We start from the raw sequence: 23,868 nt of genomic DNA on the forward strand, positions 1-23,868 counted from the left end.
AAAATGAAGTTTAGATAAAATTCATTCCAGTTGACTTTTATTGCTAATTTAACTCACTGCTTAGCTGGGAGCTTACTGGGCAGGATGCATTAATGATCTTGCTACAGAAAGGTAGAGCTGTGCCTTCCTGATCCCTTTCTTTTTTCAAGAAGTTTCCTGCAGAGATCCAAGTCTAAATGAGACCTGTTGATGAGGCAGACGCAGAGCCACCCTCAGGGATTCCCCCACAGTGGGGCTGATCCTCCGTCTTTTTGCCAGGCAGACATTGCAAGGAGCTGTACATCTACCTGCAGGTCTGCAGCACCTCTGGCAGGCAGGATGTGTGCAGGAGCTCAGTGCAGCAGAACTTCCCTGATTCACATCAGCTGTGGGTTCACTCATTGACACAGTACCAGCTACTTCCCTAGGAGTCTGTGCTTTCTCACAGAGATTTATTTAACTAGACTAACTCAGGTGCTTGACATGAAGGAGGTCTTTCCAGTAGCCATGCCCCACACATCATCTTGCTGGAGTCCTCAGGGAGGGAGGTGGAGAGCCAGAGCATGGGAAACTTCACCTGCCTCTCCTTGGGGCATCCCCCAACTTAGTAAATGGACACTAGGAGAGAAAGAAGGGGGTAACACTCAAACTTTTATAGACAAACATATTCTGTTCTCCAGGGACTTAGCAAGTACCATCTCTGCATGGAGGGGTTCAGAGAGGTACTGACCATGCGGCACTGCCTGGAGGAGCAATGGTAGGTAAAGAAAACAGTATTTGAATATAATACACAGAATCAAGACAAGGTAACAGCTCATGTAGGGCCTTGGTTTTCCTTCATGTGTTATACTCCTTTCTTAATACCGTTCTTATTTAACTTAAACAACAGTTCATTACCAGCAACTGTCAGTTGTTACTGGTCCCGATGGATTAGCTGCTTGCTGGCATTTTTCTTTGAGAAATTTTAAATGACAAGCATTAGGCAAACTTTCATCCCTCTAAAAGACACAGGCAATTCTTTACCAGGAAAAGCTGGAGAATTCAGAGTCTCAAGCAGAGCAGAATGCCAACTCAAGTTTCCCAAAACCAGACTTTGGTTGCAGTTACATAATTGATATTGAGATGAGTGGTCACATTGCTGCTATAGCACCTTCTGCAGGAAAAATTTTAAGGCCTTCTTTTAATTGGAGCTATGTGCTCTTTAACATTTACTCTTGATTATTTCCTATTGACAGTCACTAAAACAAAGTGTATATTAATGCAGACAGGAGTTTCATTCATAGATGGTGAGCTACAACAGGATTATTTGCAAGTGCAAAGATCACTCACATGAATAAAGATTTGGTGGATCAGTGACTCCACTGGTAAAATGACTAAAATCCTTCTTCAAACACAATCCAGATATGTTTTCCTGCTACTTATCCAAACAAGTATGCTTTTGTGTTGTACCAGCTTAATTAACTGAAAGCACATAATTATTAGTGAGAGCTTCGACAGGACAGGAGAGGAAACATGCTTCTTGGTGATCAACTTGCAGCCACAACAAAAAACCCCGAAACCAGCTCTGTGCAGGAAAAGCAACCCCCTCCTGCTACATTATTCCATTGATCTACAAACATTTACATCTCCTTTGTTAACTAGTTTTCTGTAGAAATTTCATGACCACTAAGGAACACTCTTTCAACTGCACCTCAAGAAACTTCTGGTTTAGAGTGATCCAGTCTAAAAAAAAGAGTGTTTTTGCTCTTAGGTTGTGTTACACATGAAATCTGTCGGGCTTTTCTTGGACGTTCAAGATTCATTGTAAATAATTCAAATTGGACTTACAAAAGAGAAGAGGCTGTACAATGAATGCAAGAACTGCATCTTACTATCTGACAGACAAAACTAACAAAAGCATTTCATGATGGCAACATAAAATGTTTTCTCCTCTTTCACATTGCTTTGTGATCTACATTCAGTACCAGATTGACGAAAATGATCATTTGGAGGATTTCTATCTAACTTAATAATAAAGTCTAAAGAACAAATTGTTCTGGCTATGACAAGAGAATAGTCTCACCTGAATAAACTTTATCCACATAATGTGCACTGAAACTATACACAGACAACACTGGTAGATTAACAAGGAACACCTGTGAAGCACGGCTGCAGCAACACTAAAGGTAACGTGCATTCCCTTCCCATGGGAGTAACTAGGGAAGCTGAGACCAAGAACATACTATTTATTTACATATTTATTTAACAACAAGGCACTTTTATAAGTAACAAGTGCACAGCAATTAGTAACACATTTGGAAAAGTCATGTACAAGTCTTAATTTTCAGGGTTAAATCCTATCTTTAAGTCGCCTTATAAACATGATGCTGGGGCTGCACAGTATGAGCAACTGCAGATGAAACACAAAACTGGCTTTGTGCACCCCAATTCTTATTAAAAAATCACTGTGCTCCCTTCCAGTTTACCCATTCTGTGATTCTATAAAGAGTTGCCTTAAGAACAGTTAATGAGCAGCAGAGGATTTAGTTTTTATTAAGTACACTTACAAAAGAAAGCATTAAAAATGGAATTAACCAATGGAAGACTAATAACTTGTGTGTATTCTGTATGTCAGAAAAATGTGGAATTGAATCTGAACCTACCACAACCACTGATGAAAAGCTTTCTCCAGTTTTCTGTGCAGGTCATGTCAGATCCTTTAGCTGAGCATTTCCAGTATGCAAGCATTATCACCAATCCAGACTAATATGAGAGCATGCTCTAATCAGATTCCCTACCTGAAAGCCTGGCGTAAATTAATATAGCATCAACAACAGCCCTTATCCCAAAGTGGTGTCTGAAGGTCTGAGAGTTGAAATCTCTCAGGACAGCATATACCAGCACAAGCCAGACCAGCAAGAATTCACAAAAATTGTTCTGTGGAACATCTCCAGTCCAAATTCTGACCATTGGTGAGATGAATTCTTTGCTTCAAAGTCACATCCATCCAGCACTGTCGTTGCAGCAGAGCTCAGCCCGTGTTATAGTTGCCATCCTTCCAAAAAGGGTTATTAAGGAGTACACAACAGTGATCAGTAAAATAAGGACTGCAAACACCATCTGTTTATTTACACTGAAGAGAGTCCTTATATTCTCCAAAGATACTACTTTTCCATTGATCCCACTTAAATAATTGTAAGATTTCTGAAAGGCTGCGAGTTCTATTTTAGTGCTGTGGGTCTTTCAGGGAAATAGAGGACCTGTATCTAACTCCTCTGGGGAAATGTCAAAGTACCCCACTTCATTGGATATGCTGACCCTGCCAGTCTCCAGAGGGCTCAGCGCCAGTATTTCTACTTTCCCACTACTCAGAAGAGCAATTGCCAGTTCGTGCCCCAAAATGCAGCCGGAGCAGACCTCCACCGTGCTCCTGCCGTGTGGAGCTGACACGAGCTCCCCGAGCGGCAGGTACGTGCACAGAGGCGAGGCGCTCGCACGCCGATAGGTGGCGCTCTTGCTCTGACTCAACGCGGACGGGCCGTGCAGCCGCGGCCCTGCTGTCCCTCAGAGAGGCACGGCTCAGTTAAGAAACCCATTAAAAGCATTAATTCCGCAGGGCACTTTCAATGAACAGCTTTGATTTTATTGTCAACACACTCAAAAACATACCTACGTTGAAAACAGTTATTTCTGAGAACAGTAAAATACAAAATACTTCACATAGAAGTTTGTTAATGTAACACAAACAGAAGTGAGACACAGAAGATGCCAATGTGTATCATTTGTGCTCATGGTCACAGGTTTAAGAACTGTACCACACCAGACTTGTCACACAGGCTTAGAAAGTGAGCATTTGACAGTTTAAGCATCACCTCTGTATTTCTAGTATTACGTATTTACTTGGAAACTTTCTAGCAGTAAGCAGAAAAGACGTAAATGTTGTCTTCAGGGTTTGTTTTGAAAGCACCGTGACAGCAGACTTGTCCAACTACTTCCTTATGGAGGGAAGTCTAAACAGAGACAATTATTGCAGTTGCAGCTTTTTAGGAGTAATGTTTATTGTTATCTATGATAGGTTTGTGACTATACATTAACAAGCAAAATCGGTATTTCCCGGCAGTTCCTCCTGGAAAGCAAAACCAGCATTGCCCAATTTAAATTTGTTCTTTTTATATTAAAGAAAGCAATCTCTTATATTCTATACAAAATGCATATGCTTGGCCAGGCACTGACCAGCTTTCTCTTCTTCTAGATTCTAACCCAAATAAGCAAAACTTCTTTATTGGTTAGCAGCAAAGAAGTTCTGCAAACTTCACACAATAAATAGAATTCTACTTAATTTATTTCCAGAAGAGTGACATGACTAAATGATTTGTATTAGACAGTGACACACGTACCACACTCCATCACCAAGACCCTACCAAGACCCTAGGCTTAGTCAGAAGGGGAGAGAGGAACAGAGTAAAGGGAATGTCTGTTCTAAAACAATTGAAAGTTTTATGCTTACTTTGCTTTTCTCTTAAAGGTCCCAAAGAAAAGTTTCTAAAGCTACCTCAAGGTTACTTCTCACACAGGCAACTTAGTTCAAAACTCAAGTTTGAACATCAACTCTTCTTAAAAAGCTGAGACTTCCCCGCTTTCCTATACTCAATGACATTCCCGACTTGTAACAACACATTCTTGTCACTCTCCTCTCCTCATCGCTTGCTTGATCGCTTTTCATGTTTATCCTTTGTGTGCTGGCTCCTGCTTTGGTGCCTTGGAGGAGAGTAGCTGATTCTCCTTCTGGATTGAAAGCTGGGTGTATATGGATGAATTCTGCGTTTCTTTGGTTTTTCTTCTTTCCTGCTTTTGTTTGGTTCAGACTCCTTATCATCTTCCTTCTGCTCTCGCTCTTGGTCTTGTTCTTTTTGAGATGGCAATGTGTTTTTGATGGTATTAATAAGAAATCTTTTATTTGTACCAGCAAGAGGACATTTCAACCTGTAAAGAAATTTAAAAATAATCAAAAGACAAGGTAAAAATATCCCAAAATAAGTTTGAGATTTTAACTTCAGTGATTTTAAGACAGGTTTGTGATTTTGGCTTTCCTTGCATGCCACCTAGTGTAAACTCTCAGTACAGAAAAGTAAGTTCCAGATCATCACCATTCTTTTGTCTTACTCTTTATGGGAAGAAAATTATTTTACTTCAACACAGTGAAAATCCACATGATTTTCTCAAGGTAGTGTGTGGAGGGGGAAGCAAAGGATGCCAATATATTTTAAGGTTGATGGTGCCTAACTTAGGTATTCAGAAATCAAACATTTAGTAACATACTCTAACTCAAATCAGAATGACTTACAGAGATTACAATTTTCTAAAGTCAGCATTATCTAGTGAACTGCAATATTCAGAAAGTAAGAAACACATGCATGAAGAACCCAAATAGCTGTAACATAAACATGCACATGAGACTTAGCAATTTAAACTTATACTTAGCAACCACCAAAGTGTTTTAATTATTTTTCTTAAACAGTAAAGATACTTATCCAACTATTTTCCATTTTTTTTACTTTCTCGCTTGCAGCTAAGCACCTTTGCACATAATTTATCAGCTAGTTTTAGGAAACAAGTATTGTAAATTTCATTTATCTTGTTGGTATCAGCTGTACTCTACTTATTCCCAATTTATCATCTCTTGAAGAATGGAATAAGAAAAAACAAATTTAAATATGTTCCTACATAAAACAGAAATCACTCTGAAGACTTTGTTTATAGTTGGAGTCACTGTGGTGTTTCTCTTCACATTTTTGAGACAAGTTACAGGATTGCTTTTAAAAAATCAGAGCTGTTAGAGACCACAGTAACTTACTGAATCAACCACAGAGTCATGGAATCCTAACAACACAATGTTAAGATCATCTGTTCTACTTGAATATTTTGTGTAAGTGTAGAAATTAAACCCTAACTACTCAAAAAACTTTGACACTTCTAAACCATCAGAGCTATGAGAACAACAAGCAAACTACAACAAAGATCATGTATGATTATTTAACATACTTCATGACTTAACTGGACATGGAATTTACCATGTTGCTTTGCTTCAGGTCTGCCTACTAAACATTCCTGATAATTGTTCTTGTGCTAAATCCTTCAAGAACTTAGGAGAGCAATTTTATAAGTATACAGCCACACTGTCTTATTTCCACTAGGTATTTTCTGGTACACATCTACTGCATAGAATTTTAGAATTTTCTAAACTTTCTTCATATAAATCTACACTATTTTTATCAAATCCCTGTTTTAAATAAATAAGACCTTTAATATAGTATAACTCTAATGTAAATTAGAGAAACTATTTACCTATTAATTGTTTTACTGAGTAAAAACATGAGGCTAATAAATGTCAGTAGAACAGGGTTTCTATTTGAAACTACACCACGGATGAACATGGTGCTGAGTGAGTCACAGCACAGGTTACACTCAAGACATAACAGAAACCAGCCAACGTTAAAGTCCTTTGTATGTTTTATGAGTGCATTAAACTATTGTACCTCAACATTTCCTACCAAGGAGGGTAGCCTTCTCTAGGCTGCATCCAGGCAAAATCTATTTCACATCTGTTCTTCCTCTTTCTTTTTCTTAAGAGCTAATGCACTGATTCAAGCACTAATATATAGTGCTAGAATGAGACAGTTAATCTGCCCTATAATAAATCCATCTGGCTGAAGCATTTATTTCTTTTTGACACTATGAGTGGTGCCTGAGCTATACTAAGAATGAAAATTGATGAGAAATTCTGGACTTGAGAGTCAGCTAAGAGATGCCATTAGTTTATCATTATGCCATCATTAGTTTACCATGATTAAAACGAGCCACCAGGCTTTCATGGAGCAGCAGTAAGTCATGGCACTGAAGAAAAACATTAGTTCTTAGTTTTACTGACTTTAGACTCCAACAAAGCAAATGCTCCCTTTAAATCTTAAAGCAAACAAGATGTATGGCATGTGCTGTATTACACGCACACACGGAGCACATGTTTACATATAACCATGGTATATAGGGAACTGTGAAGATTAAAAGTGAACTGTATGAATCCACTAATATCTTCGAGACCATCTCTAATGGTGAGGAAATTGACATCTCCAAACACCGGCCTTAGGTTTGCTGTAGGGTCTGATCCTACAGTGCTCAATTCATAAGCAGGTTTGCCCTCAGGTGAGTTCTGAAGGGCTGGGAGGCAATCTCAGCCTGGGCATGGTGGAACATAATACTGCTGTGACCAGCAAACAGTGCCACAGAACTGATTTGAGAAGCTTTGCTTTAAAACAAACCAACCAACCAACCAACCAGTAAAAACCAAACAAGTTAAAAGAACAATAAAGTTCTGAATTGAAATGTGCCCCAAGCAGGGCTGCAGGCATGTGTGAGGCAAGGACACAAACTGCAGTGCTAGAGCATTCCTGTCTACCAGACTCCAGTTCTGTAGCAGAGTATTCACCCATTGTAAGGTTCACTTTTTGCTCCGAGTGCTCCAAAAGCTAGACCAAGCTATTCTCACTGACAGAATCTTGCCTCTCTCCACAAATAAATCTCACACCCCTCCAAATCTCTCCACCAAGACAATGCAACACACTGCATTTTGACAATGATATTACCTTTTGAGAAAAAAAAAAAGAAATCTGTCACTGTGAACATAGGTCAAATATTAACTCTATTTTTGACCCTTTAAGTCAACTTCTGTGCAGTAACACAGAATTTCCAACCAGTGCCTGTCATCCAGTGCAGCAGTGCAGTTCAGCACAGAAACGTACTATACAAATTCTTAACAGTAAAAATATGCTGACACCATTTAAGACACAATGCCATGTGCCAGTCTTGTCTCTGCTGAGTAACTGGACACACCAAACAGGATTGGCACAGTCAACCTTATGACACAGAGCCATCTTTCCAAGAAAAAAAAGTTCACTGTGGATGAACTGACAAGTACATTTCTAGTATTTCCAAACTGCCACAGAAAATACCATATTTCAATAGAAGAGTTACTGAAGGGTGAGGGGAAACAGCTAGAGGTTGTTTTGCCAAACCAAGTAATCAATGCTGTTACCCTGTTATGGGGGATCTTACATAAGAGGCTGCCTCAGAGGACACCAAAAGCTTTGAAATATGGTCTTGGCAGCCAGGTACAGCTGGCAGGACTTTGTAGGATCATAGAACCATCCGGTTTGGAAGGGACCTTAAAGATTATTAAGTTCCAACCCCACATACAGTGACACCTTTCACTAGACCAGGTTGCTCAGAGCTCCATCCAACCTGGTCTCAAACACTTCCAGAGATGAGGCATCCAGAGCTCCTCTGGGCAATTTGTTCCAGTGACAGCTTGACTTAGGATGTGCCCTGATTACAAGATTTTAACATATTTACTTTTCAATCTCTATCTGTACCCTGTTTCTCCTCCTCCTCCTCATATTCAAATGAAAGCTGAGGGGAATCCATTGCAGTGTTCCTGCACACAACACCCACTCAAAAGACAAGATGCAACACAGCACTTCACAGTTTCAGTATCCTCATCATCATCATCATCATTTTGTATTCTGCAGTAGTTCTAACAGATTTAGTATTGAACAGAAAGCTATCTACAGGAATGAAAGTAATTTTAGGATTGCTTTAAAAAATAGACTTTAAAATAATGTAATGCTTCCATATCTTTTTAATTGTAATTTCCTCCGCTCTTACAATGCAGAGCTGAACAAACCATCCAAAAATATAATGTTTTCCAGTTCTTACTTTACATAAGCTTTTCAAAGAAGATGAGAAGCTACATTCGATTTAGCTTTAGCTCATGTTATCAGCATCTTTGAAGATCAGACCTATACATTGGGAAAAAAGGCATCTAGAACTTTTTTCACACAGTAATTTTTGTGGCATTTAAACTGCCTTTCTAAGTCAAAGCAGAACTACTGCTTAAAATGGGACCTAACTTCACTGCTATAAAGAAGTTCATGAATTATGTACATAGAACCAAGAGAAACACTTCAAAGAAGCTGAAAGTTTGGCTTTATTTTAACTAGAAACAATGGAAACCCCCAAATAGCCTATTTCATCTATGTCCAACAGCCTCTGATGAAACAAATTTATCTAACAATTTCAAATGTTCTTAGACTATTTGTCCAAAACTTCTCAGCTGGGATCCAACTGATCCTCCAAATGTTAGCTTCCAGACAACTGCTCTGCTGTCTTTTCTCATCTCAGAAGTTCCAGCATCACAGCATCATCACTAGAATTCAACCACAGATTCTGCTCTGTTCTGATTAACATTTCCAGGATTAAGACACCTTCAGAAGAGGGTTCTTCCTTACCCTTCTCTCACGCTTTTCCGGATTTGTGATTAACTGTACTAATGCTTGAGCCAGATACATTAGCAGCAGGATCTACATCATGTGTTATCATAAGGATTCAGGCGATCCCCCCAACAAGAATCACCACGGCCACAAAGTACATACAAAAGCGACACTGCAGGAACTAGAAATACTGCATTGCTGAATGAAATCTACAAATAAGAATATCCAGCATTTCTTGGATTCATTTACCATGGACCTACATACTGCCTATCTGAGCAGTCCTGAGAGTATGGAGGCCAGTGAGCTGAGATTCTTAACCAACTAAGAGATCATACAGCCCTCTGGCAATGCTGACAGTTGTTCCATGTCCAAAGAGCCTCAGATAATTTCCCTTCCCAAACAAATTCTTGGCCAATATCACTGCCAACCTCCCTGCTGGTTACTTGTCCGAAATAGGGACAGGCCTTTCTTCCACTAGCCTCTAAGGTTGCAGCACATGTCCATGTCATCCACATTAAACTTTTAAGACAATGTAAAACCAGCAAAACATTCCCAAACTAGAGGAAATACTAAAAATACTGTCCTGTATTTCAAGGCTCAGTCTTTGTATGAGAGAGTGGGCTGCAGGTTGATTGCTTTATACATTTTTTTTTTTTTTTTGTACCTGTCAGCTAAACTGGTTTGGATACTTGTATTTTAGGCTCCAGCTACCATCATCTATCTCAAATGATGAGACAGCAAAAGGTTATGCAGGGTGTTTGGGGAACCTTTTCAAACAGTGTACTTGAGCTATGGAGAATTAATCACTCTGGACAGTAACAGAGCAATGGCTTGAACCTGAGAGCAGTCCCAAAATAGTGTTGAGAGGCTTGCTGGCTAAGGTTTTGCTGCCATCAATATTCACCAGGAGACACTACTCCTTTGCAGTGGTATGCACAATATAGTCACCCCACCCAAGGCAGCCACTTCTCCATATACCTCCCTTTGACCAACTTCTGTCGAATGCCACTGACTCCAGAAATGTATTTCCCAGTATTCAACAGCTGCTGGAGAGCAACATGAACTGGAATCAGTGACGTATGAGCAGTAGTAGCCTCTGCTTCTCCTTACCCAAAGACAGATGGCAGAACAAATCTTTTCTTCATAGGTTGAGCTGCTTCAACTTTCCAGTGCCAGTGCAGGACTGATGGCCTTACACTAGATGTCTCCAGGGTGTGTGCACCTCTTCTCCAGGACTCCTCTGACAAAGGGCTGAGGAATCCCAGAAGTCCTCATGAAACACACCTGTAAGCATTTTGAGTTTGGCAAGGAAGGAAGGTTTTGTGTTTTACCTGTTAGCACTGTACTTTTAGACAAGTTGGTGATGACCCTGTCTTTGCTTCTATCACTAATGATTTCCTTGATCTGGTCTACTAATACACATTTTCATGAACTAACTCTTCTGCTCATTTCATTTGCTATCCACAGAGCTCTGAGCAGAAGTTACTTTCTTCTCAGTAGTTTACACCTTGCAAGGTCACATGTCAGTCCTGATGTAATCTCTGAAGCCCTTCAGGATCAGTAACACTTGACAGCATTTTGCTGGAGTGTGATACTCAACTGAGCATAGTTAAGTTTTATTCCAAATATCTTACCTACCCTTTATATCTCCCATGTGTTTATGCAATACTTAGCTGTTCGGTCAGTTCAGAAGCACCAGAACAGCATAACAGAGCATAAAAAGTGTTAAAGAGGTGACAGCAGTGGCAGCTTTTGCTCTGTCTGTTGTGCCTGCAGAACTGGACAGCAAGGACTTATTGGGAGTTTGCCTTTGGGGGGGCTTTATACTTTCCTTACAGCCACACATACCAGCCATACACTAGCTTATGCCAAACCCTACAGCAATAGATTTGTCACAAAAGGGATTACTACCAGTCTCTCTAAGGATAAATTCAGTGAGATAAAAATCCCTGGAGGTGCATTACATACAAATAAATCATCTCTAAGAGCATGATATCCTGAGCTTTAGAAGAGGTACCTTGAAGAAGGCACTACTGAGCATATTCAGAAACAAGGGTATTCAGCAAATCACTTCCTAGGCACTGGGTATGAGCCACTGATGGACACAGGGCACTGCAGGGATGGATCCTTTGTTTGACCCAGTACAGCTGTTTACATGTACCTCTGCAGTCGAAAGTACTTCAACAGCCTCAGCTCAGGATATCACCATGCCAATCCCTATGCCAACAGTCTTCCTTTGCCTGAAGCACTCTTGACAGCCCTTTCCTTCTAAAACTTTAACAGAACATTAACCCAGGCAGACACCATTAATCTGCAACTGCTCTGAAGAACTTGCCTATCCCATTCCCTGGCAGGCCTCAGGCATCAGGCTTTAGAAAACTGCATTCTAAGCTGATCATCACAGCCAGCTAACAGGACCACTATCCTCTAACAAACAAGGAATAAGAAGGAGCCACATTCAGGAGCAGATGCCCATACACTCTCCTGGCAGGTATTCCAGACTGCACAAGTGGACGCAAAATTGTACAGGGGGACCAGATTACCTCCCAGAAATCATTAGTTTCCATATCTGGATCAACTTGCAAATTCACAGTGACTGGCTGCATACATCACTTCATGGTGCTAATTATGTGCACTGGGTTACCTGGCCACGTGGCTAGGCTGACAGGGTCAAAGCATGGTGGATCAGGACAGCTATAGCCACTCTGGGAGATTACACCAATTAAGCTATTTTAACAGAAACGGTATGAACTGCATCCCTAGAAGAAATACTGAGTAAAAGATACAGAAAATCCCAAACCTGTTTGAAAACATAAAGGAGTAACTTTTTTTTTCAACAAGACACTATTTTAATCTCTTCAGAGCTATTAAAACAGACAACTGAACCGAGACCTTAATGAACAGTGCAGGCTTATCTCTTATTACTGTCGATGGAGGAAGACAAACCTTATCTACAAGTGTGTTTAGTGCAGTCAACTGGTGCACTACTTGTGTGAATGTCCCTAGATCCATTAGCTTCTTATTAAAGTCTTATACATTATTTTATGATGAATGACTGTCCCCAGCATGCTATTACTTCCCTAATTACAATTACATGCATTACATTCCATGTCAATCTAGCTGTAAAATCTGGAATACTGCATTGAAGAATTAATGCTGTATTTCATTTAAGATTTAAATACTGTGATTTTTTTTCCCAGTTACTATACCAATTAGCCCCTGGGTTTTAATTTTTTTTAGTATTAGAAAGTAACCCTCTTCCAGAACTGGATTATACTCTTGAGTTCATTGAGCAGCTTTTTGGCTACAATTTATATATGAATTGTCTACTAAAGGATCGTTTGTTGTCTTATTAATATAAGGCTTTAGGTTTCTTTGTCTAAAGGAATTCATAAATTCCTTTAGAATTCCTTTCACTTAAAACAGAATCTAACCCAGTAACATGTAGACAGTATGTAAGTACATGCACAAAGACTCATGAGATTCCAACCCAAACTTTGCAATTCTATCTATTATAAGAACATATTCCCAATTTTCCAGCTGTTCTGTCTTCAACACATTCAGACAAACAATTTCATGCAGACAGAATTTACCTGAACTTCTTTCTTATTTAGACTGGAATTATTGCCCAAGTATGTGGATGAAGACAAATTATTTAAACATGAAACACATAAAAAGGTAGAGATTTCTGTCACACATTAAAGACAAGATTTATTTTGGCATCATTTCTTCCTGACACAACTTACCAACCCATAGCTCCCATTGTTTCAGCTCTGGTTCTCCCACGTTTGGCCTCTTTAAGTAACTCTTCCACAGCCTTCCTAAATAAAAGAAAATGGAAAAGGTCACCACTTGTGGAACACAAGAACTTGCCAGTTTATGCACTTATGCAAATAAAACAGATAGGTTTATTCACTGAAGAGAATTAAGCAATAAAGAAGCTACCAAAATCACCTTGACTTTTAAGATAATTCATATTCCTATGCACCAAGATTAAAAGAAACATTCTGAAATATTAAAACCAACTAAAGCTGTTGCAAATACAAAAACTGTAACACTGAATGAAGAACAGGGCTTGGGGTACTTCAAATCCTTTTTAAGCATACTTCTGCCTGTGAGAAAAAGTTGGGTATCCTGTCATCCTACAGGCACTCATGGAAAAGGAGCATCTCCCAGGTAAGCCATCATCTGTTGGAGATACCTTCTCCAAGATGCCAAGTTCAGCGCCAGCAACCTCAACAGCTATTGCTGCCTTCCCAGGTAAGAGAAATGATGGGTGTGGGATGGCTACTTGAAAGAACACCAAAAAAAATGGTGCAAAACACAGGCTGTAGCACTGGAACATGAGGGATGTTGCATACAAAGGCCTTCATGAAATTACAGCAAAATTTGTTTTTTCTCCAGACCCAGAATTTTCCTGACTATCCTGAGCTAGGTTATAGCGATGATGGTGGGAACACATGGCTTTTATAGAAGCTTGCCCTGAGCCTTCAAACAGCAATGTCAGACAAAGGTGAGGAAAGAGAGGAAGAAAGTGTCTGACTTTTAATTACCAGTTACCAAAATTGGTGATTTTCTTTTTAAGAAAGCTGTCTGAAAGATTAAAAGCCTGTCATTCTTATTGTACTATAAAATCTGTAACAATTTATAACTGAAATAAGAAACAAAATAATCTGAACTACAAAGCACTAATAAAGCACACACATAGGTATTTTAAACAGCTATGATTCAGTTTTAGGGAAAACATAATAAATTAATATGGTGAGTCCAATTGTATTAACTTAGGTAGCAATTACATGCCTTTAAGTATTTGAGACTTTTTTTTGTTATATCAAAGCTCAGACTGACTTGGCACCCACCTTAGCAGCCTTCTAGTTCCACACCTTCATTACCAAACATTGTTTCCTAATACTGTACTTTCAACATCACCCTTATTCACTGCAGCTTTACAAAGCCCTTTTAGCTTGCACAGACAAATTAAATGCAATGCCCAGATCCTCTCTGAAATAATGTTTCCACTCACTGAACATATATCCTTTACACAAGTAAGCCAAAAGCTACACAAACAAGTTTTTAAAATTTGCTTTTAGAGGCCTCATGGGACTCCACATTCCTCGCTCTCTTCATTTTTACAGCTTGGTTACAATACAAACAGTTCCATGGCTGCCAGCTTCAATTCTAAAGGCAGCAGCATGAGCAAAGGGAATGCAGCATGTAACTTTCACATGAGAACCATCCAAACACTTGGGGACTGATAGGAGGGAAAATTAGGGACAGGGGCACATTTAAGAACTCTGTCATCATTCTGTCATCTTTTATAGCAAGCACCACTTAAAACTTGCTGTGGCAATTATTTTTGGTCAATCAAGTTGTGGAATTACAGCAACATGAAGGTACAAGCAGTGATATTTTTATCTTCAAGAGTATGGTATAAGACCTATTTACATTTTTGAGCAATTAGACTTTTTCCTCTCTCTGTATTCCAAGGTTACAGGCAAAGTTCCCATTGCATATATCTTAATAACCGGTATCATAAATGCATGTGTCAAAATAATAGAATAATTCCTAGTCAGGCAAAATGAGAAGTATTTTATATTCCTCACTCAGGGGAAGAGCTTCATATTTTTTTTCCAAAAGGTCAAATGGATAGACTGAAAAACTGAAAAATTGGTAACAAAGAGGTATGTCTGATAGTTACAGGCAATGAAAACACCATGTTATTACAGAGACCACCCATGATTTGTGATTACAGATGACTGTCAGGAGAAGATGTATGATGCTGGTGCAAGGCCAGGCAGCCACAACTCCATATCCAGGTCCAACCAGTAGCAAGGCTGAAAATCAACTCCTAGGAGGCAGATGCACACACCAGGCACTTACACTGCTGGCCACATCCATCACAGACACACAGCATGCTCAGACCTACAGCTTCATCCTGCTCTTCTCTCCAGCCAGATGTGGGAGCCCCCAGAACTTCAGCCCAACTGCACTGCCATCACACAGATCATCACACGGGGCTGAATGGGACACCCTGGTCCCCCAATATCCAACCCCACTTCAGTCTTGCATGTAGAGACGCACAGGCACACATACACATCTCACCCCTAACCCTACAGTCTCTTCAGCAGCTGGTCAGGACTCCCTGGTGGCCCCAACAGCTAGCTCCTCCTGCCTCTTGGAGATACAAGCTCACACTCCAGCTCTTTCCTTATTCACCCACTTAGCAGCTATTCCAGCTTGATCTTCACCAACAGCCACACAGTCCCTCATACACCCATACTTGCTCCAGTACTACAACACAGATAAACACATGGTACCCAATGTGTTTTACCCCATTTCAGGGGCTAACATTTGGTTTTACTCATTCCATGAAACATCCCCATTTGCCAGCACCCAGGCCTTCAGCCCAGGGCCCAAGCCCAGCTGCTGGCAACCAAACCTTCACATGTTCCAGTTGCTGGCACCATGGACACATGGTCCGTCCAACCCACAGTCTGACTGTAGCTGCTAGCATTGAGATGTACACTGAAATTGTCCTTCCCCCAAGACAGAGTCAAAAAGGAATTTAACAAGAAGACAGGACAGACTGTGATGATTAGGTGCAAGGCACGACCAGACAAGAGTACCACCCAGCAGCCTATACACACGACCAGACCTTTTTATTTCCTTGTTCCTTTATTTTCTCACTCTCACTTCTCCTCACATCACTAGAACATGACTAGACTTTCCCTGCCTTTGGTTTCTCCCATATACATCCCATAATAAACCACAAGTGAAACAATACAGACCAGTAACCAGGGTGACCACCAAGCCAAAGCTGAAAAGCAGAGCATGGATTTCTTTCCTTACCTTGCTAACAAGGCCGTGCAGCAGGGACACACAGGAACACAGGCTCCCTAAGGCTCAGATCATCTGAGTGGCCAGGGGAGCCCACTGCTCATCCCAGTTTATCAAAGGGCCTCGCACACACACAGTTCATCACCTTTACTTTATATCATCTGTATACAAAGCTGTACTTTATATCATCTCTGGGCTTTTGATCTCTATCAGCAGGAGGCTCAAGCCTGTCTGTGAAAATGCCTTGTAAGTCTCTGATAACGTTTATGTTATTTCTACAGCTCTGTCAAAACAGAGTATAATCAGCAGTTGGCATAATATGTGAAGTTTTCCCACACTGATATTCTTAGTATTCCCAGCTGCAACATCATTTGAGCAAAACTACTCCCCTCTTGCCAAATCTTCCCTTTTTGACCCTTTCCTCCCAACAAGCAATATGTGATCACAAAATGCTTTTCTTCTGCATCCCATAACCCCTCCCACAACCCTATGCAGCATTGCCCTTAAGTCCCAAAAGGACTTAAGTCCCAGGACTGACTCATCTTGATGGGTATCATGCTTGGAGGCCCAGACTGTCTCTTGGGATGAGCCCTGAAGTGGGAGGGGGGCCCAAAGAAGACCTTATTGTGAGTTCCCACCTACTGTATGTGTCCCCATGCTCCTTTGGGCTCATGGAGATGGAGCTCTGATGGGCTGGTAATTCTTGGCACGGGGATGGGAGAAGCCAGGACCAGGTGATGTTTGGGTTCACCCATCCATCACGGTCCCTCTGTAGTCCTCACTGGGAGCTTTTGGCACATAACCTAAAGAACTCTGCCATCTCCACCCATGCCACCCTCTCATTAAAGATCCTGATGGGAACTCTAATAAAAATATATCTACTGGGATACCTTAACGGCAAACAGTCAACTAAAGAAGGGCACAGACCTGGAGTGTGAGGGTGGTGTTCATGTCCAACATCTCCCAGTCAGAAAAGGAACATCTTTAACAGACACACCCTCATGAAAGTATTAATAACTGTTTGCAGTCTATTCCACTACTATTAAAGCTCAAAGACCAAGCTTCTCGTCTACTGCAACTGGCAAAAATCACACTTAAGCCTACTTCCTGAGGCACTCCAGGTCCTGACAGCAAGCTGCAAGGTCAGGAAAAACAATTAGCAATTTTTAAAATCAATTTTCTCAAAGCAGTTTTATACTAACAATACGACTTATTTTTAACTGTGCATGGGACTAGAAATAGGAGTGAATGTTGGTATTCCAATTACAGCTGAATAATGGATATCAAGACCTTCAGTGAAACAAGTGACTGAAGACACTGACAGTGTTATTTAAAATTAAATCTCATGAGCTGGTCCTATCCGCTCATCCTTACTAAAAAACTGATGAAAATGAAAGACAGGAATAAAACCTAGGCCACAACTACAAGAGCAAGAATGAAAAGAAGCACAATACGCCACAAGCTTCCTGACATTTGCTCAAAGTCAAAGACATCCCACATTGGGGATATGAATCCTCTCATTCTTTGCTGATCAGGTTTTCTACTTATTTAAGTATTCTACTTGCCAAGTCTTGTGAGTGCTATTTGCAGCACATTTCTGCGCCGATATTCTCACCAGCCTGAGTAGTGAAGTGAACGTATCACTACATTTCAAATACCAGTCTTAGCTTGCAGACCACTTTTTTTTCTTCTTTTTTTTTTCCCTTTTCACCAGGGGTAAGGAATACTGAATCCTGACACTTGACTTTAACTGTTAAAATCAATAGTAAGAACCATTAATTTTCTCCAAGACACAAAGCTTGCTTGCTAAAAAGTGTAATTGGGCTGCCTATGCAGCAAAAATATTAGATTATTGATTCTCAACACAACTACAGGCCTCTTGTTACAGAATCATAGCATTCTTTGTGATTCAGAGCAGCATCTCCTTAGGAAACACTTAATTCCAAGTAAATGATGCTCTAAATAAGCTTGGCAGGTACTTCTAATAAAGTATGATATCCAAGGTTGTGAAATACTAGTAGCTATTGAAAGACAGAATGGATTATGGAAGGATATGGACACACAGTATAACAAAGCCACTTCCTCTGTATTTGAAAAGAAACGATGCATCTTCTGTGCTTCAAACGCACAGAACCACAATGACAATACTTTAGGAAGTAGAGGGGAAAGAAATATTTAATTTTTTATATAGGAATGAAAATGGTGACCTCCATAATATCTCAGTGTATATTTAGTTGAAATAAACTAGGAAAAGCAGTTTCAGAAAACAGAGGAAAAAAACTGAACAGCTTCTACTAGCTGATTCCCAACTTTTTCCACCTCCTTCTTAGGTCATAACTTCAAATACCATTAATCATATGTTAACATAATTTACAATTTTCTTAAGAATCACATGGAACCTTAAGGCTCAGGGTCTTCACTGATGCACCAGCAAGTTCACAGGGGAAAATATCAGTTCATACTTCCATCAAAGGTTACAGGGTGAGATGGAGTAGAGGATGTAGTTCAGTAGAATGTAGCAAATATTATTGTTTTACACATCTGTGTTATTTATAGCTTTAAAAGTTTTAAAATCCACAGAATGCAACAGTCACACAGGAACTTATAAGTAAGTACTCAGCTTCTAGGAAAACCTCACTTCGTATTAAAGTGAGGAAAACATCAAAAGCAAGATCAAGTGAGAGTCGGAAACAGTCAAATTGAAAAATAATATCAGGAAATGTGGCAGTAAGGAGAAATTAAAAGAAGCTAGATGAAGAGACTTCTCCTTAGATAGTAACAAAAATATAGGGCGATTGACTTAACAGGTCACTTTTTGGAATACGGGGACACAAAGTTCATTTCCGACCTGAAAAGCATGCACAAAAATATTACACTTCTTTTTCACTCATGGTAAATTAAATAAAAAGCACATGTACAAAAACCTTAAGTTTTTATTTAAGACCTGTGCATTGCAAGACAAGCCTGAATTCAGAGACAGACTTCTCAAAATATTCCACATAAACCCATTTTTAAACACTAAAAATCCACCCAAAGGAGTTAATACTGTGGCTACAGAACAGAAACGCTATTATGTATGTTAAACCCATAATATAAAACCCTTAAAAATTATAAGCCTAAACTAGCACTGTTACACTATTCACAGGAGAATATGATCAGTAAGTTATTGAATATGAATCTAAGGCATAATGTCTGTAACCCAAAGGATAAAGAAAGGTCTGTATTGGACTGGAAGGGCTCTGTACTGAAGACTGTACAGGGAAGCACTATTTAGAGTGAGTAATACCAAAGTACACCCTCTAAATGCACACAGCACAAGCTGAATTCAGGGTGCTACTACAAAATTGGGCTGTTATGAAAACTTAAGGTATGAAAAAGTAACTAATGATAGGTGGATCCAGGACAGGAAGAGCCAATTGTCAAGTGCACTACACTGTAGTTATATTGTGTCTGGGGCCGACTAAACACCCTCTGAGGTGCACAGTGACATGGATTGGTGACACCAAACAGCAAAACCCTACGGTGCCACTTTGATAAGTGACACTGAGCTTCATCCTCATTATTTACCACGCTGCTACAGAACAGGAATAGCAAATCCCAACTTGGACTGAACCTTCGAGGAAGGGTAAAACTTTGAATGTAGTTCCTGGGAAGAAGAGCTCCTCCATTAGTCAGGAGGTGACTGTGGAGCAGTTGGCTACAGCTGGTGAGGTCAGCTATGCCCTGAACTGCCCAGAGAACCCCAGGTCCCCAGCACGGCAACAGCAAGCAGAGGGCAGCATGGAAGAACAGTGGCATAGTTTCAACTTGCCATGAATGAAAAAGGTTTAAGTTTGGAATGGCACTAGTAAAAATGACATTCATGCATACACAGAAAGAAGCTTTAATTATTAAACTGATGATCTGAGAGCAGAAGTAGCTCAGCAAGAATTCAAAGCCTCTTAGAAAGCATTAAGCGCTCTAGCCCTTCCACTGTCTCAGTACTATTGCTTTTGGCACATTTCAAATACCTGCCAGATATAAACAGAAAAAAGTTATTTTCGGTAAGCATTCCCAGATACGGTTTCTTAAAAGTTAAAGGAGAGAACCATGAGGAGAAGTTCAGAAAGCTTCTGGTCATCACTTCACTGTAACAGTTGTTTTAAACAGCCATAAGGAAAGTGAACAACCCAGAAATAAGCTTGCAAAAAAAAAATAAAAAAAATCCCATCACACAAATAAGAGTATTTTGAAAAACATTTGTGATATAAACACCAAAAGTCTATTCCTAAAACAAAAGCAAGAGAGGTCTACTTTGAGTATCCAAATATAGAAATCAATGTTTTATTCCTCAGAGTTTGCTTGGGAGCACAGCATCAAGACGTGCAGCAAGACAAATCCACTGGTCCCAATGAAATTCCAAGTAGAAAACAATTTTATTTTTTTTGACAAAATAACTACCAATCATTTTGTATTTTTTTTTTGATACGAGAACATGACAATTCTAACAACCAGTCAACGGGCACATGTCCAGCACTGAAAATTGAAATTCCTAACAACACAAGGTGTTTTGGGATTTTTAAAATTTATTTTACCTAGTCCACAACTCATCAAATTGTAGCTAATGAGGGGTGAACCATCCAAGACCTTCCAATCTTGTTTCTAAGCGACATCAGCACGCACCCAAAGTTCTGTGCGGAAGACACGGCAGAAGCAGCTCCAGGCCGCGCTGCCCTCGGGGCGCACCCTGACCGCACACCCACAGGGGGGGCTGTCTGGGGACAGCGGGCAGAGCCCGGCGGAGCTCGGGGCCAGTGCTGCGGCGCGGAGCGGTCGGGCCGGGAGGAGCCGCCCACGGCCGCCGCCGGCCCCGGCCGGGCGCTGCCCGGGCCTCGCGGCGCGGGAGGCGCTGCCGGGCCCGAGCGGCGCAGCAGCCCCGCAGAGGCCGCTCGCTCTCGGGACCGCTCCCCCCGCTGTCGCTCGTCCCTCACCTCTCCAGCTCCGGGTCCTCCTCCATGGCTCCCCCACCGTCCCCTGCTGCGGCTCCTCAGGGGCAGGCCGGCGCCATCACCCGCTGTCGGCCGGGCGGGGCGGGGCAGTGGGGCGGGCGTAGGGGCCGGCGAGGACCCCGGCGGGAGGAGCCGGGGCGGTGCGAGCCGGGCCCCGCCACACCCCGCTGGGCACCTGCAGCACCGGTGGTCGCGCCCCCCGCCAAAAGGAGAGCGGGGGCGGTGGCCTCCCTAGCGGGCAGGACCCCCGTGCACCTCCAACAGGGCGGGGGAAACGGGCGCGGGGCGGTGACTGAGTGTGGGGAGGGCGGGAGCGCCGCTGGAACTCTTAGTCACGGAGCCGCCCGGGGTTTGCTCCTCGGACGCGGCCGCAAGGCTCGGGCAGGCGGGGACAGGTCCGCGGGCAGCCCCGGGCGGGCAGCGCCCCACCCGGCCCCTCCTCCGCGCCAGCCCCGCCCGCGCTCCCCACCGCTCCGGGCTCCGCACAGCCGATCAGGCGAGCGGCGGGGACACCCCGGCCCGGGGCTCCGCCGCGTCCCGCCCCGGCCCCGCTGCCATAGGCTGCGGTTCGCCCGGCCCCGCGCCTGGGGCCGCCGCCGGAGTGGCGGAGCGCCGCTGTCACTTGGGCCGCGCCGCTGCCCGTGGCGGGGGGCGGAGGCGGGAGCACCGGCCCGGCCCGGCCCGGCGAGACACGTTCTCCAAGTGCTGCTGCCCGGAGTTTGCTTCCCCTAAGGCGGGGCGGGCGCAGCCGGCGCGGCTGAGGAGGAGAGCGCTGCGCGGAGCCGGCGCGGTGAGTAACTTCCCTGCCCCACGCGGTGCCGGGCGGCTCAGCCCCGCTCAGCCTCCCTCAGTGGCAGCGGCACCGGGGGTCCCCGCGGGGGCGGCGGCGCCGGGCTGAGCCGCTCTGCGCAGGCAACAAGTACGGGAGTGGGGCCGAGCCCGGGAGCCGCCGTGCGGGGCTGAGGTGGGATCCTGGGAGCAGCGTCCCCGCCCTGGAGCCCCCGGCTCGGCGGCGGGGCTGAGCTCGGCGGCCCCTGCAGCGCGTCTCTGCGAGGCTGAGCTGTGGGCTCGGGTCCTGGAGACCCACTCGGAAAGCGCCTGGTTCTGGGTCCCCCGATACACCTATGCTGCTCTCGTGTGGCTTCATTAAAGACGCTCTTTCTTGGAAAGGAGTCAGATTACTGCGTGCGGGGGAGGCAGAGAACAGCTGCGAGCGAACCCCTGCTGCAGGAGCGGGTTTCAGGTTGTGTGTTTTACAGCTGCGCCAGAGGAACTCGGGGCTGGCTGCGAAATGCCGCTGGAGCCCGTGTGTTTGGCAGCTCTTTCCAAACGTTCACTCTAGCCCTCGGAGCTCTGACCCACACTCCCTGGTTTCTCCCCTCATTAGTTAGCTCTTAGCACTGAAAATGTGGTTAGAAAAGTTTTCGCCTTTTATACTTTTAACAAGGCTTAACAAGGTACTTTATCACTGCTCTTAACAGAATCATAGTACTTGGTCAACTAACTGAGAAAACCGTTCCTGGAGCTTTGGTGGGGATGAATCTGGTAGTCCCTGGTGACTTCTCTTACCGTGTTCATAATGCATAGTGCTGATTGTTTACTTCTCTAGACATTTATTAAGTACTTCTGAGCTTCCTTTAAATCCTCTTTTAATTACATGATTTAGGGGTTTGGTTTTTGTCTGTGTGCAGAGTAAAAAATGTCTGTGAGGGATTAGCTTTGGACTACATTTGATAGTCTCTGGAAATAAATTTCCAATCATAAATACTTTCGAATTTATGTTCAAAATAGGAACTGGTCTGACCCGCGCTCTCATTAAATAAACACTTTGATTTACTGATTTTATTTTTTTATTCCTCTACTCACTTCTTCTGGCTTTGTAATGCTTTATTCTAAGCTGCAATCCAGCAGCAGATCAAGGAGGCTTAGGAAGAAACTTCAGATGGTTTTGGTTAGTGTCCCTTCCACTTGGAAAATAAACATGTTAGTACCATATGCTGCTCCGTCTTTATTAAAACAAATTTCCTTAAAAAGGAAACAAGTTATATCAGTGTACTTGCTAGAACTGTAAGACTTAATAGGAGTCCTCTATAATTACTCTTTTTTTTTTTTTCTAATTATCAGATCAGTAAGGAATCCTCTCTCCTGAACACAGTACAATATAAAATTATTAACTCCAGAGTCAGCAGGCTGCAAATAACACTATTGCGCCCAAGAAGATTTTTTTTTTTATAAAAAAGGTTGTAATATTATGTTTTAAAGTGCTTGTTCTGTTGCAGTTTGAAAATGTATGGTTCTTAAAACTCAGTAGTTTTGCCATGACTTTTCAGTACTGAATTTCTAACTGTACTGACCCTTTACTTTGCTTGGTGACTTCAGCAAGAGGGAGCCCAGGGCCTTGGACTCAGGTCTGAGATTTGCAAAGGTAGTATCTTTTCCTAAGACTGCACCTGACTTTTCTGTTACCAGGACAATAAAAAATGTGGCTGTTTAGGGACAAAACTTTGCAAGAGGAATGTAAGCTGGTGATTGGGTGGAAAAATATTGTTCTCCTGATATGGGTTAAAAAATAAGCTTACTAAAACCTGTCCTGCCAAAAATGGTGGCTTTGGCATTGCAACATTTGGCATTTGTTTATTGTGTGCTCTCATGGAAGCACTGATCACCTCAGTGAAAGTTTCTTTTTGTGTAAGCCTTTACCCATACTGAGTGGTCTCAATCTTGGTATATATTTATGGTATATATTTTAGTCCTGTATTTAT

General features: G+C 42.2%; 2 protein-coding genes across 5 annotated transcripts in view; one reads left to right on the forward strand and one right to left on the reverse strand.

Annotated features, from left to right (window-relative positions):
- Positions 1–3,579: 3,579 nt before the first annotated feature.
- POLR1D (RNA polymerase I and III subunit D) lies at positions 3,580–21,438 on the reverse strand. 3 transcript variants are annotated; one of them, XM_068181217.1, is made up of 3 exons: positions 21,089–21,438; positions 13,028–13,102; positions 3,580–4,941 (listed from the first exon to the last, which is right to left on the reverse strand). In XM_068181217.1, exons 1-3 carry the CDS (start codon positions 21,112–21,114, stop codon positions 4,656–4,658), a joined length of 387 nt encoding a protein of 128 aa, XP_068037318.1. In that variant the 5' UTR covers positions 21,115–21,438; the 3' UTR covers positions 3,580–4,655. The 3 variants fall into 3 exon arrangements, with proteins under 3 accessions (XP_068037318.1, XP_068037317.1, XP_068037319.1); XM_068181216.1 differs by lacking the exon at positions 21,089–21,438 and adding an exon at positions 19,686–19,822; XM_068181218.1 differs by lacking the exon at positions 21,089–21,438 and adding an exon at positions 16,131–16,241.
- Positions 21,439–21,738: 300 nt separating this feature from the next.
- The window catches only part of LNX2 (ligand of numb-protein X 2), a 59,879-nt gene continuing 57,749 nt past the window's right edge, over positions 21,739–23,868 (forward strand). Inside the window, exon 1 of one of the 2 annotated variants that reach the window (XM_068181213.1) lies at positions 21,739–21,900. The gene's annotated coding sequence lies outside the window, so the exon portion shown is untranslated. The remainder of the gene's footprint in view (positions 21,901–23,868) is intronic. The other variant, XM_068181211.1, reaches the window with a different exon arrangement.

The sequence above is a fragment of the Anomalospiza imberbis genome, chromosome 2 (genome assembly GCF_031753505.1).
Source record: "Anomalospiza imberbis isolate Cuckoo-Finch-1a 21T00152 chromosome 2, ASM3175350v1, whole genome shotgun sequence".
Lineage (NCBI taxonomy): Eukaryota > Metazoa > Chordata > Aves > Passeriformes > Viduidae > Anomalospiza > Anomalospiza imberbis.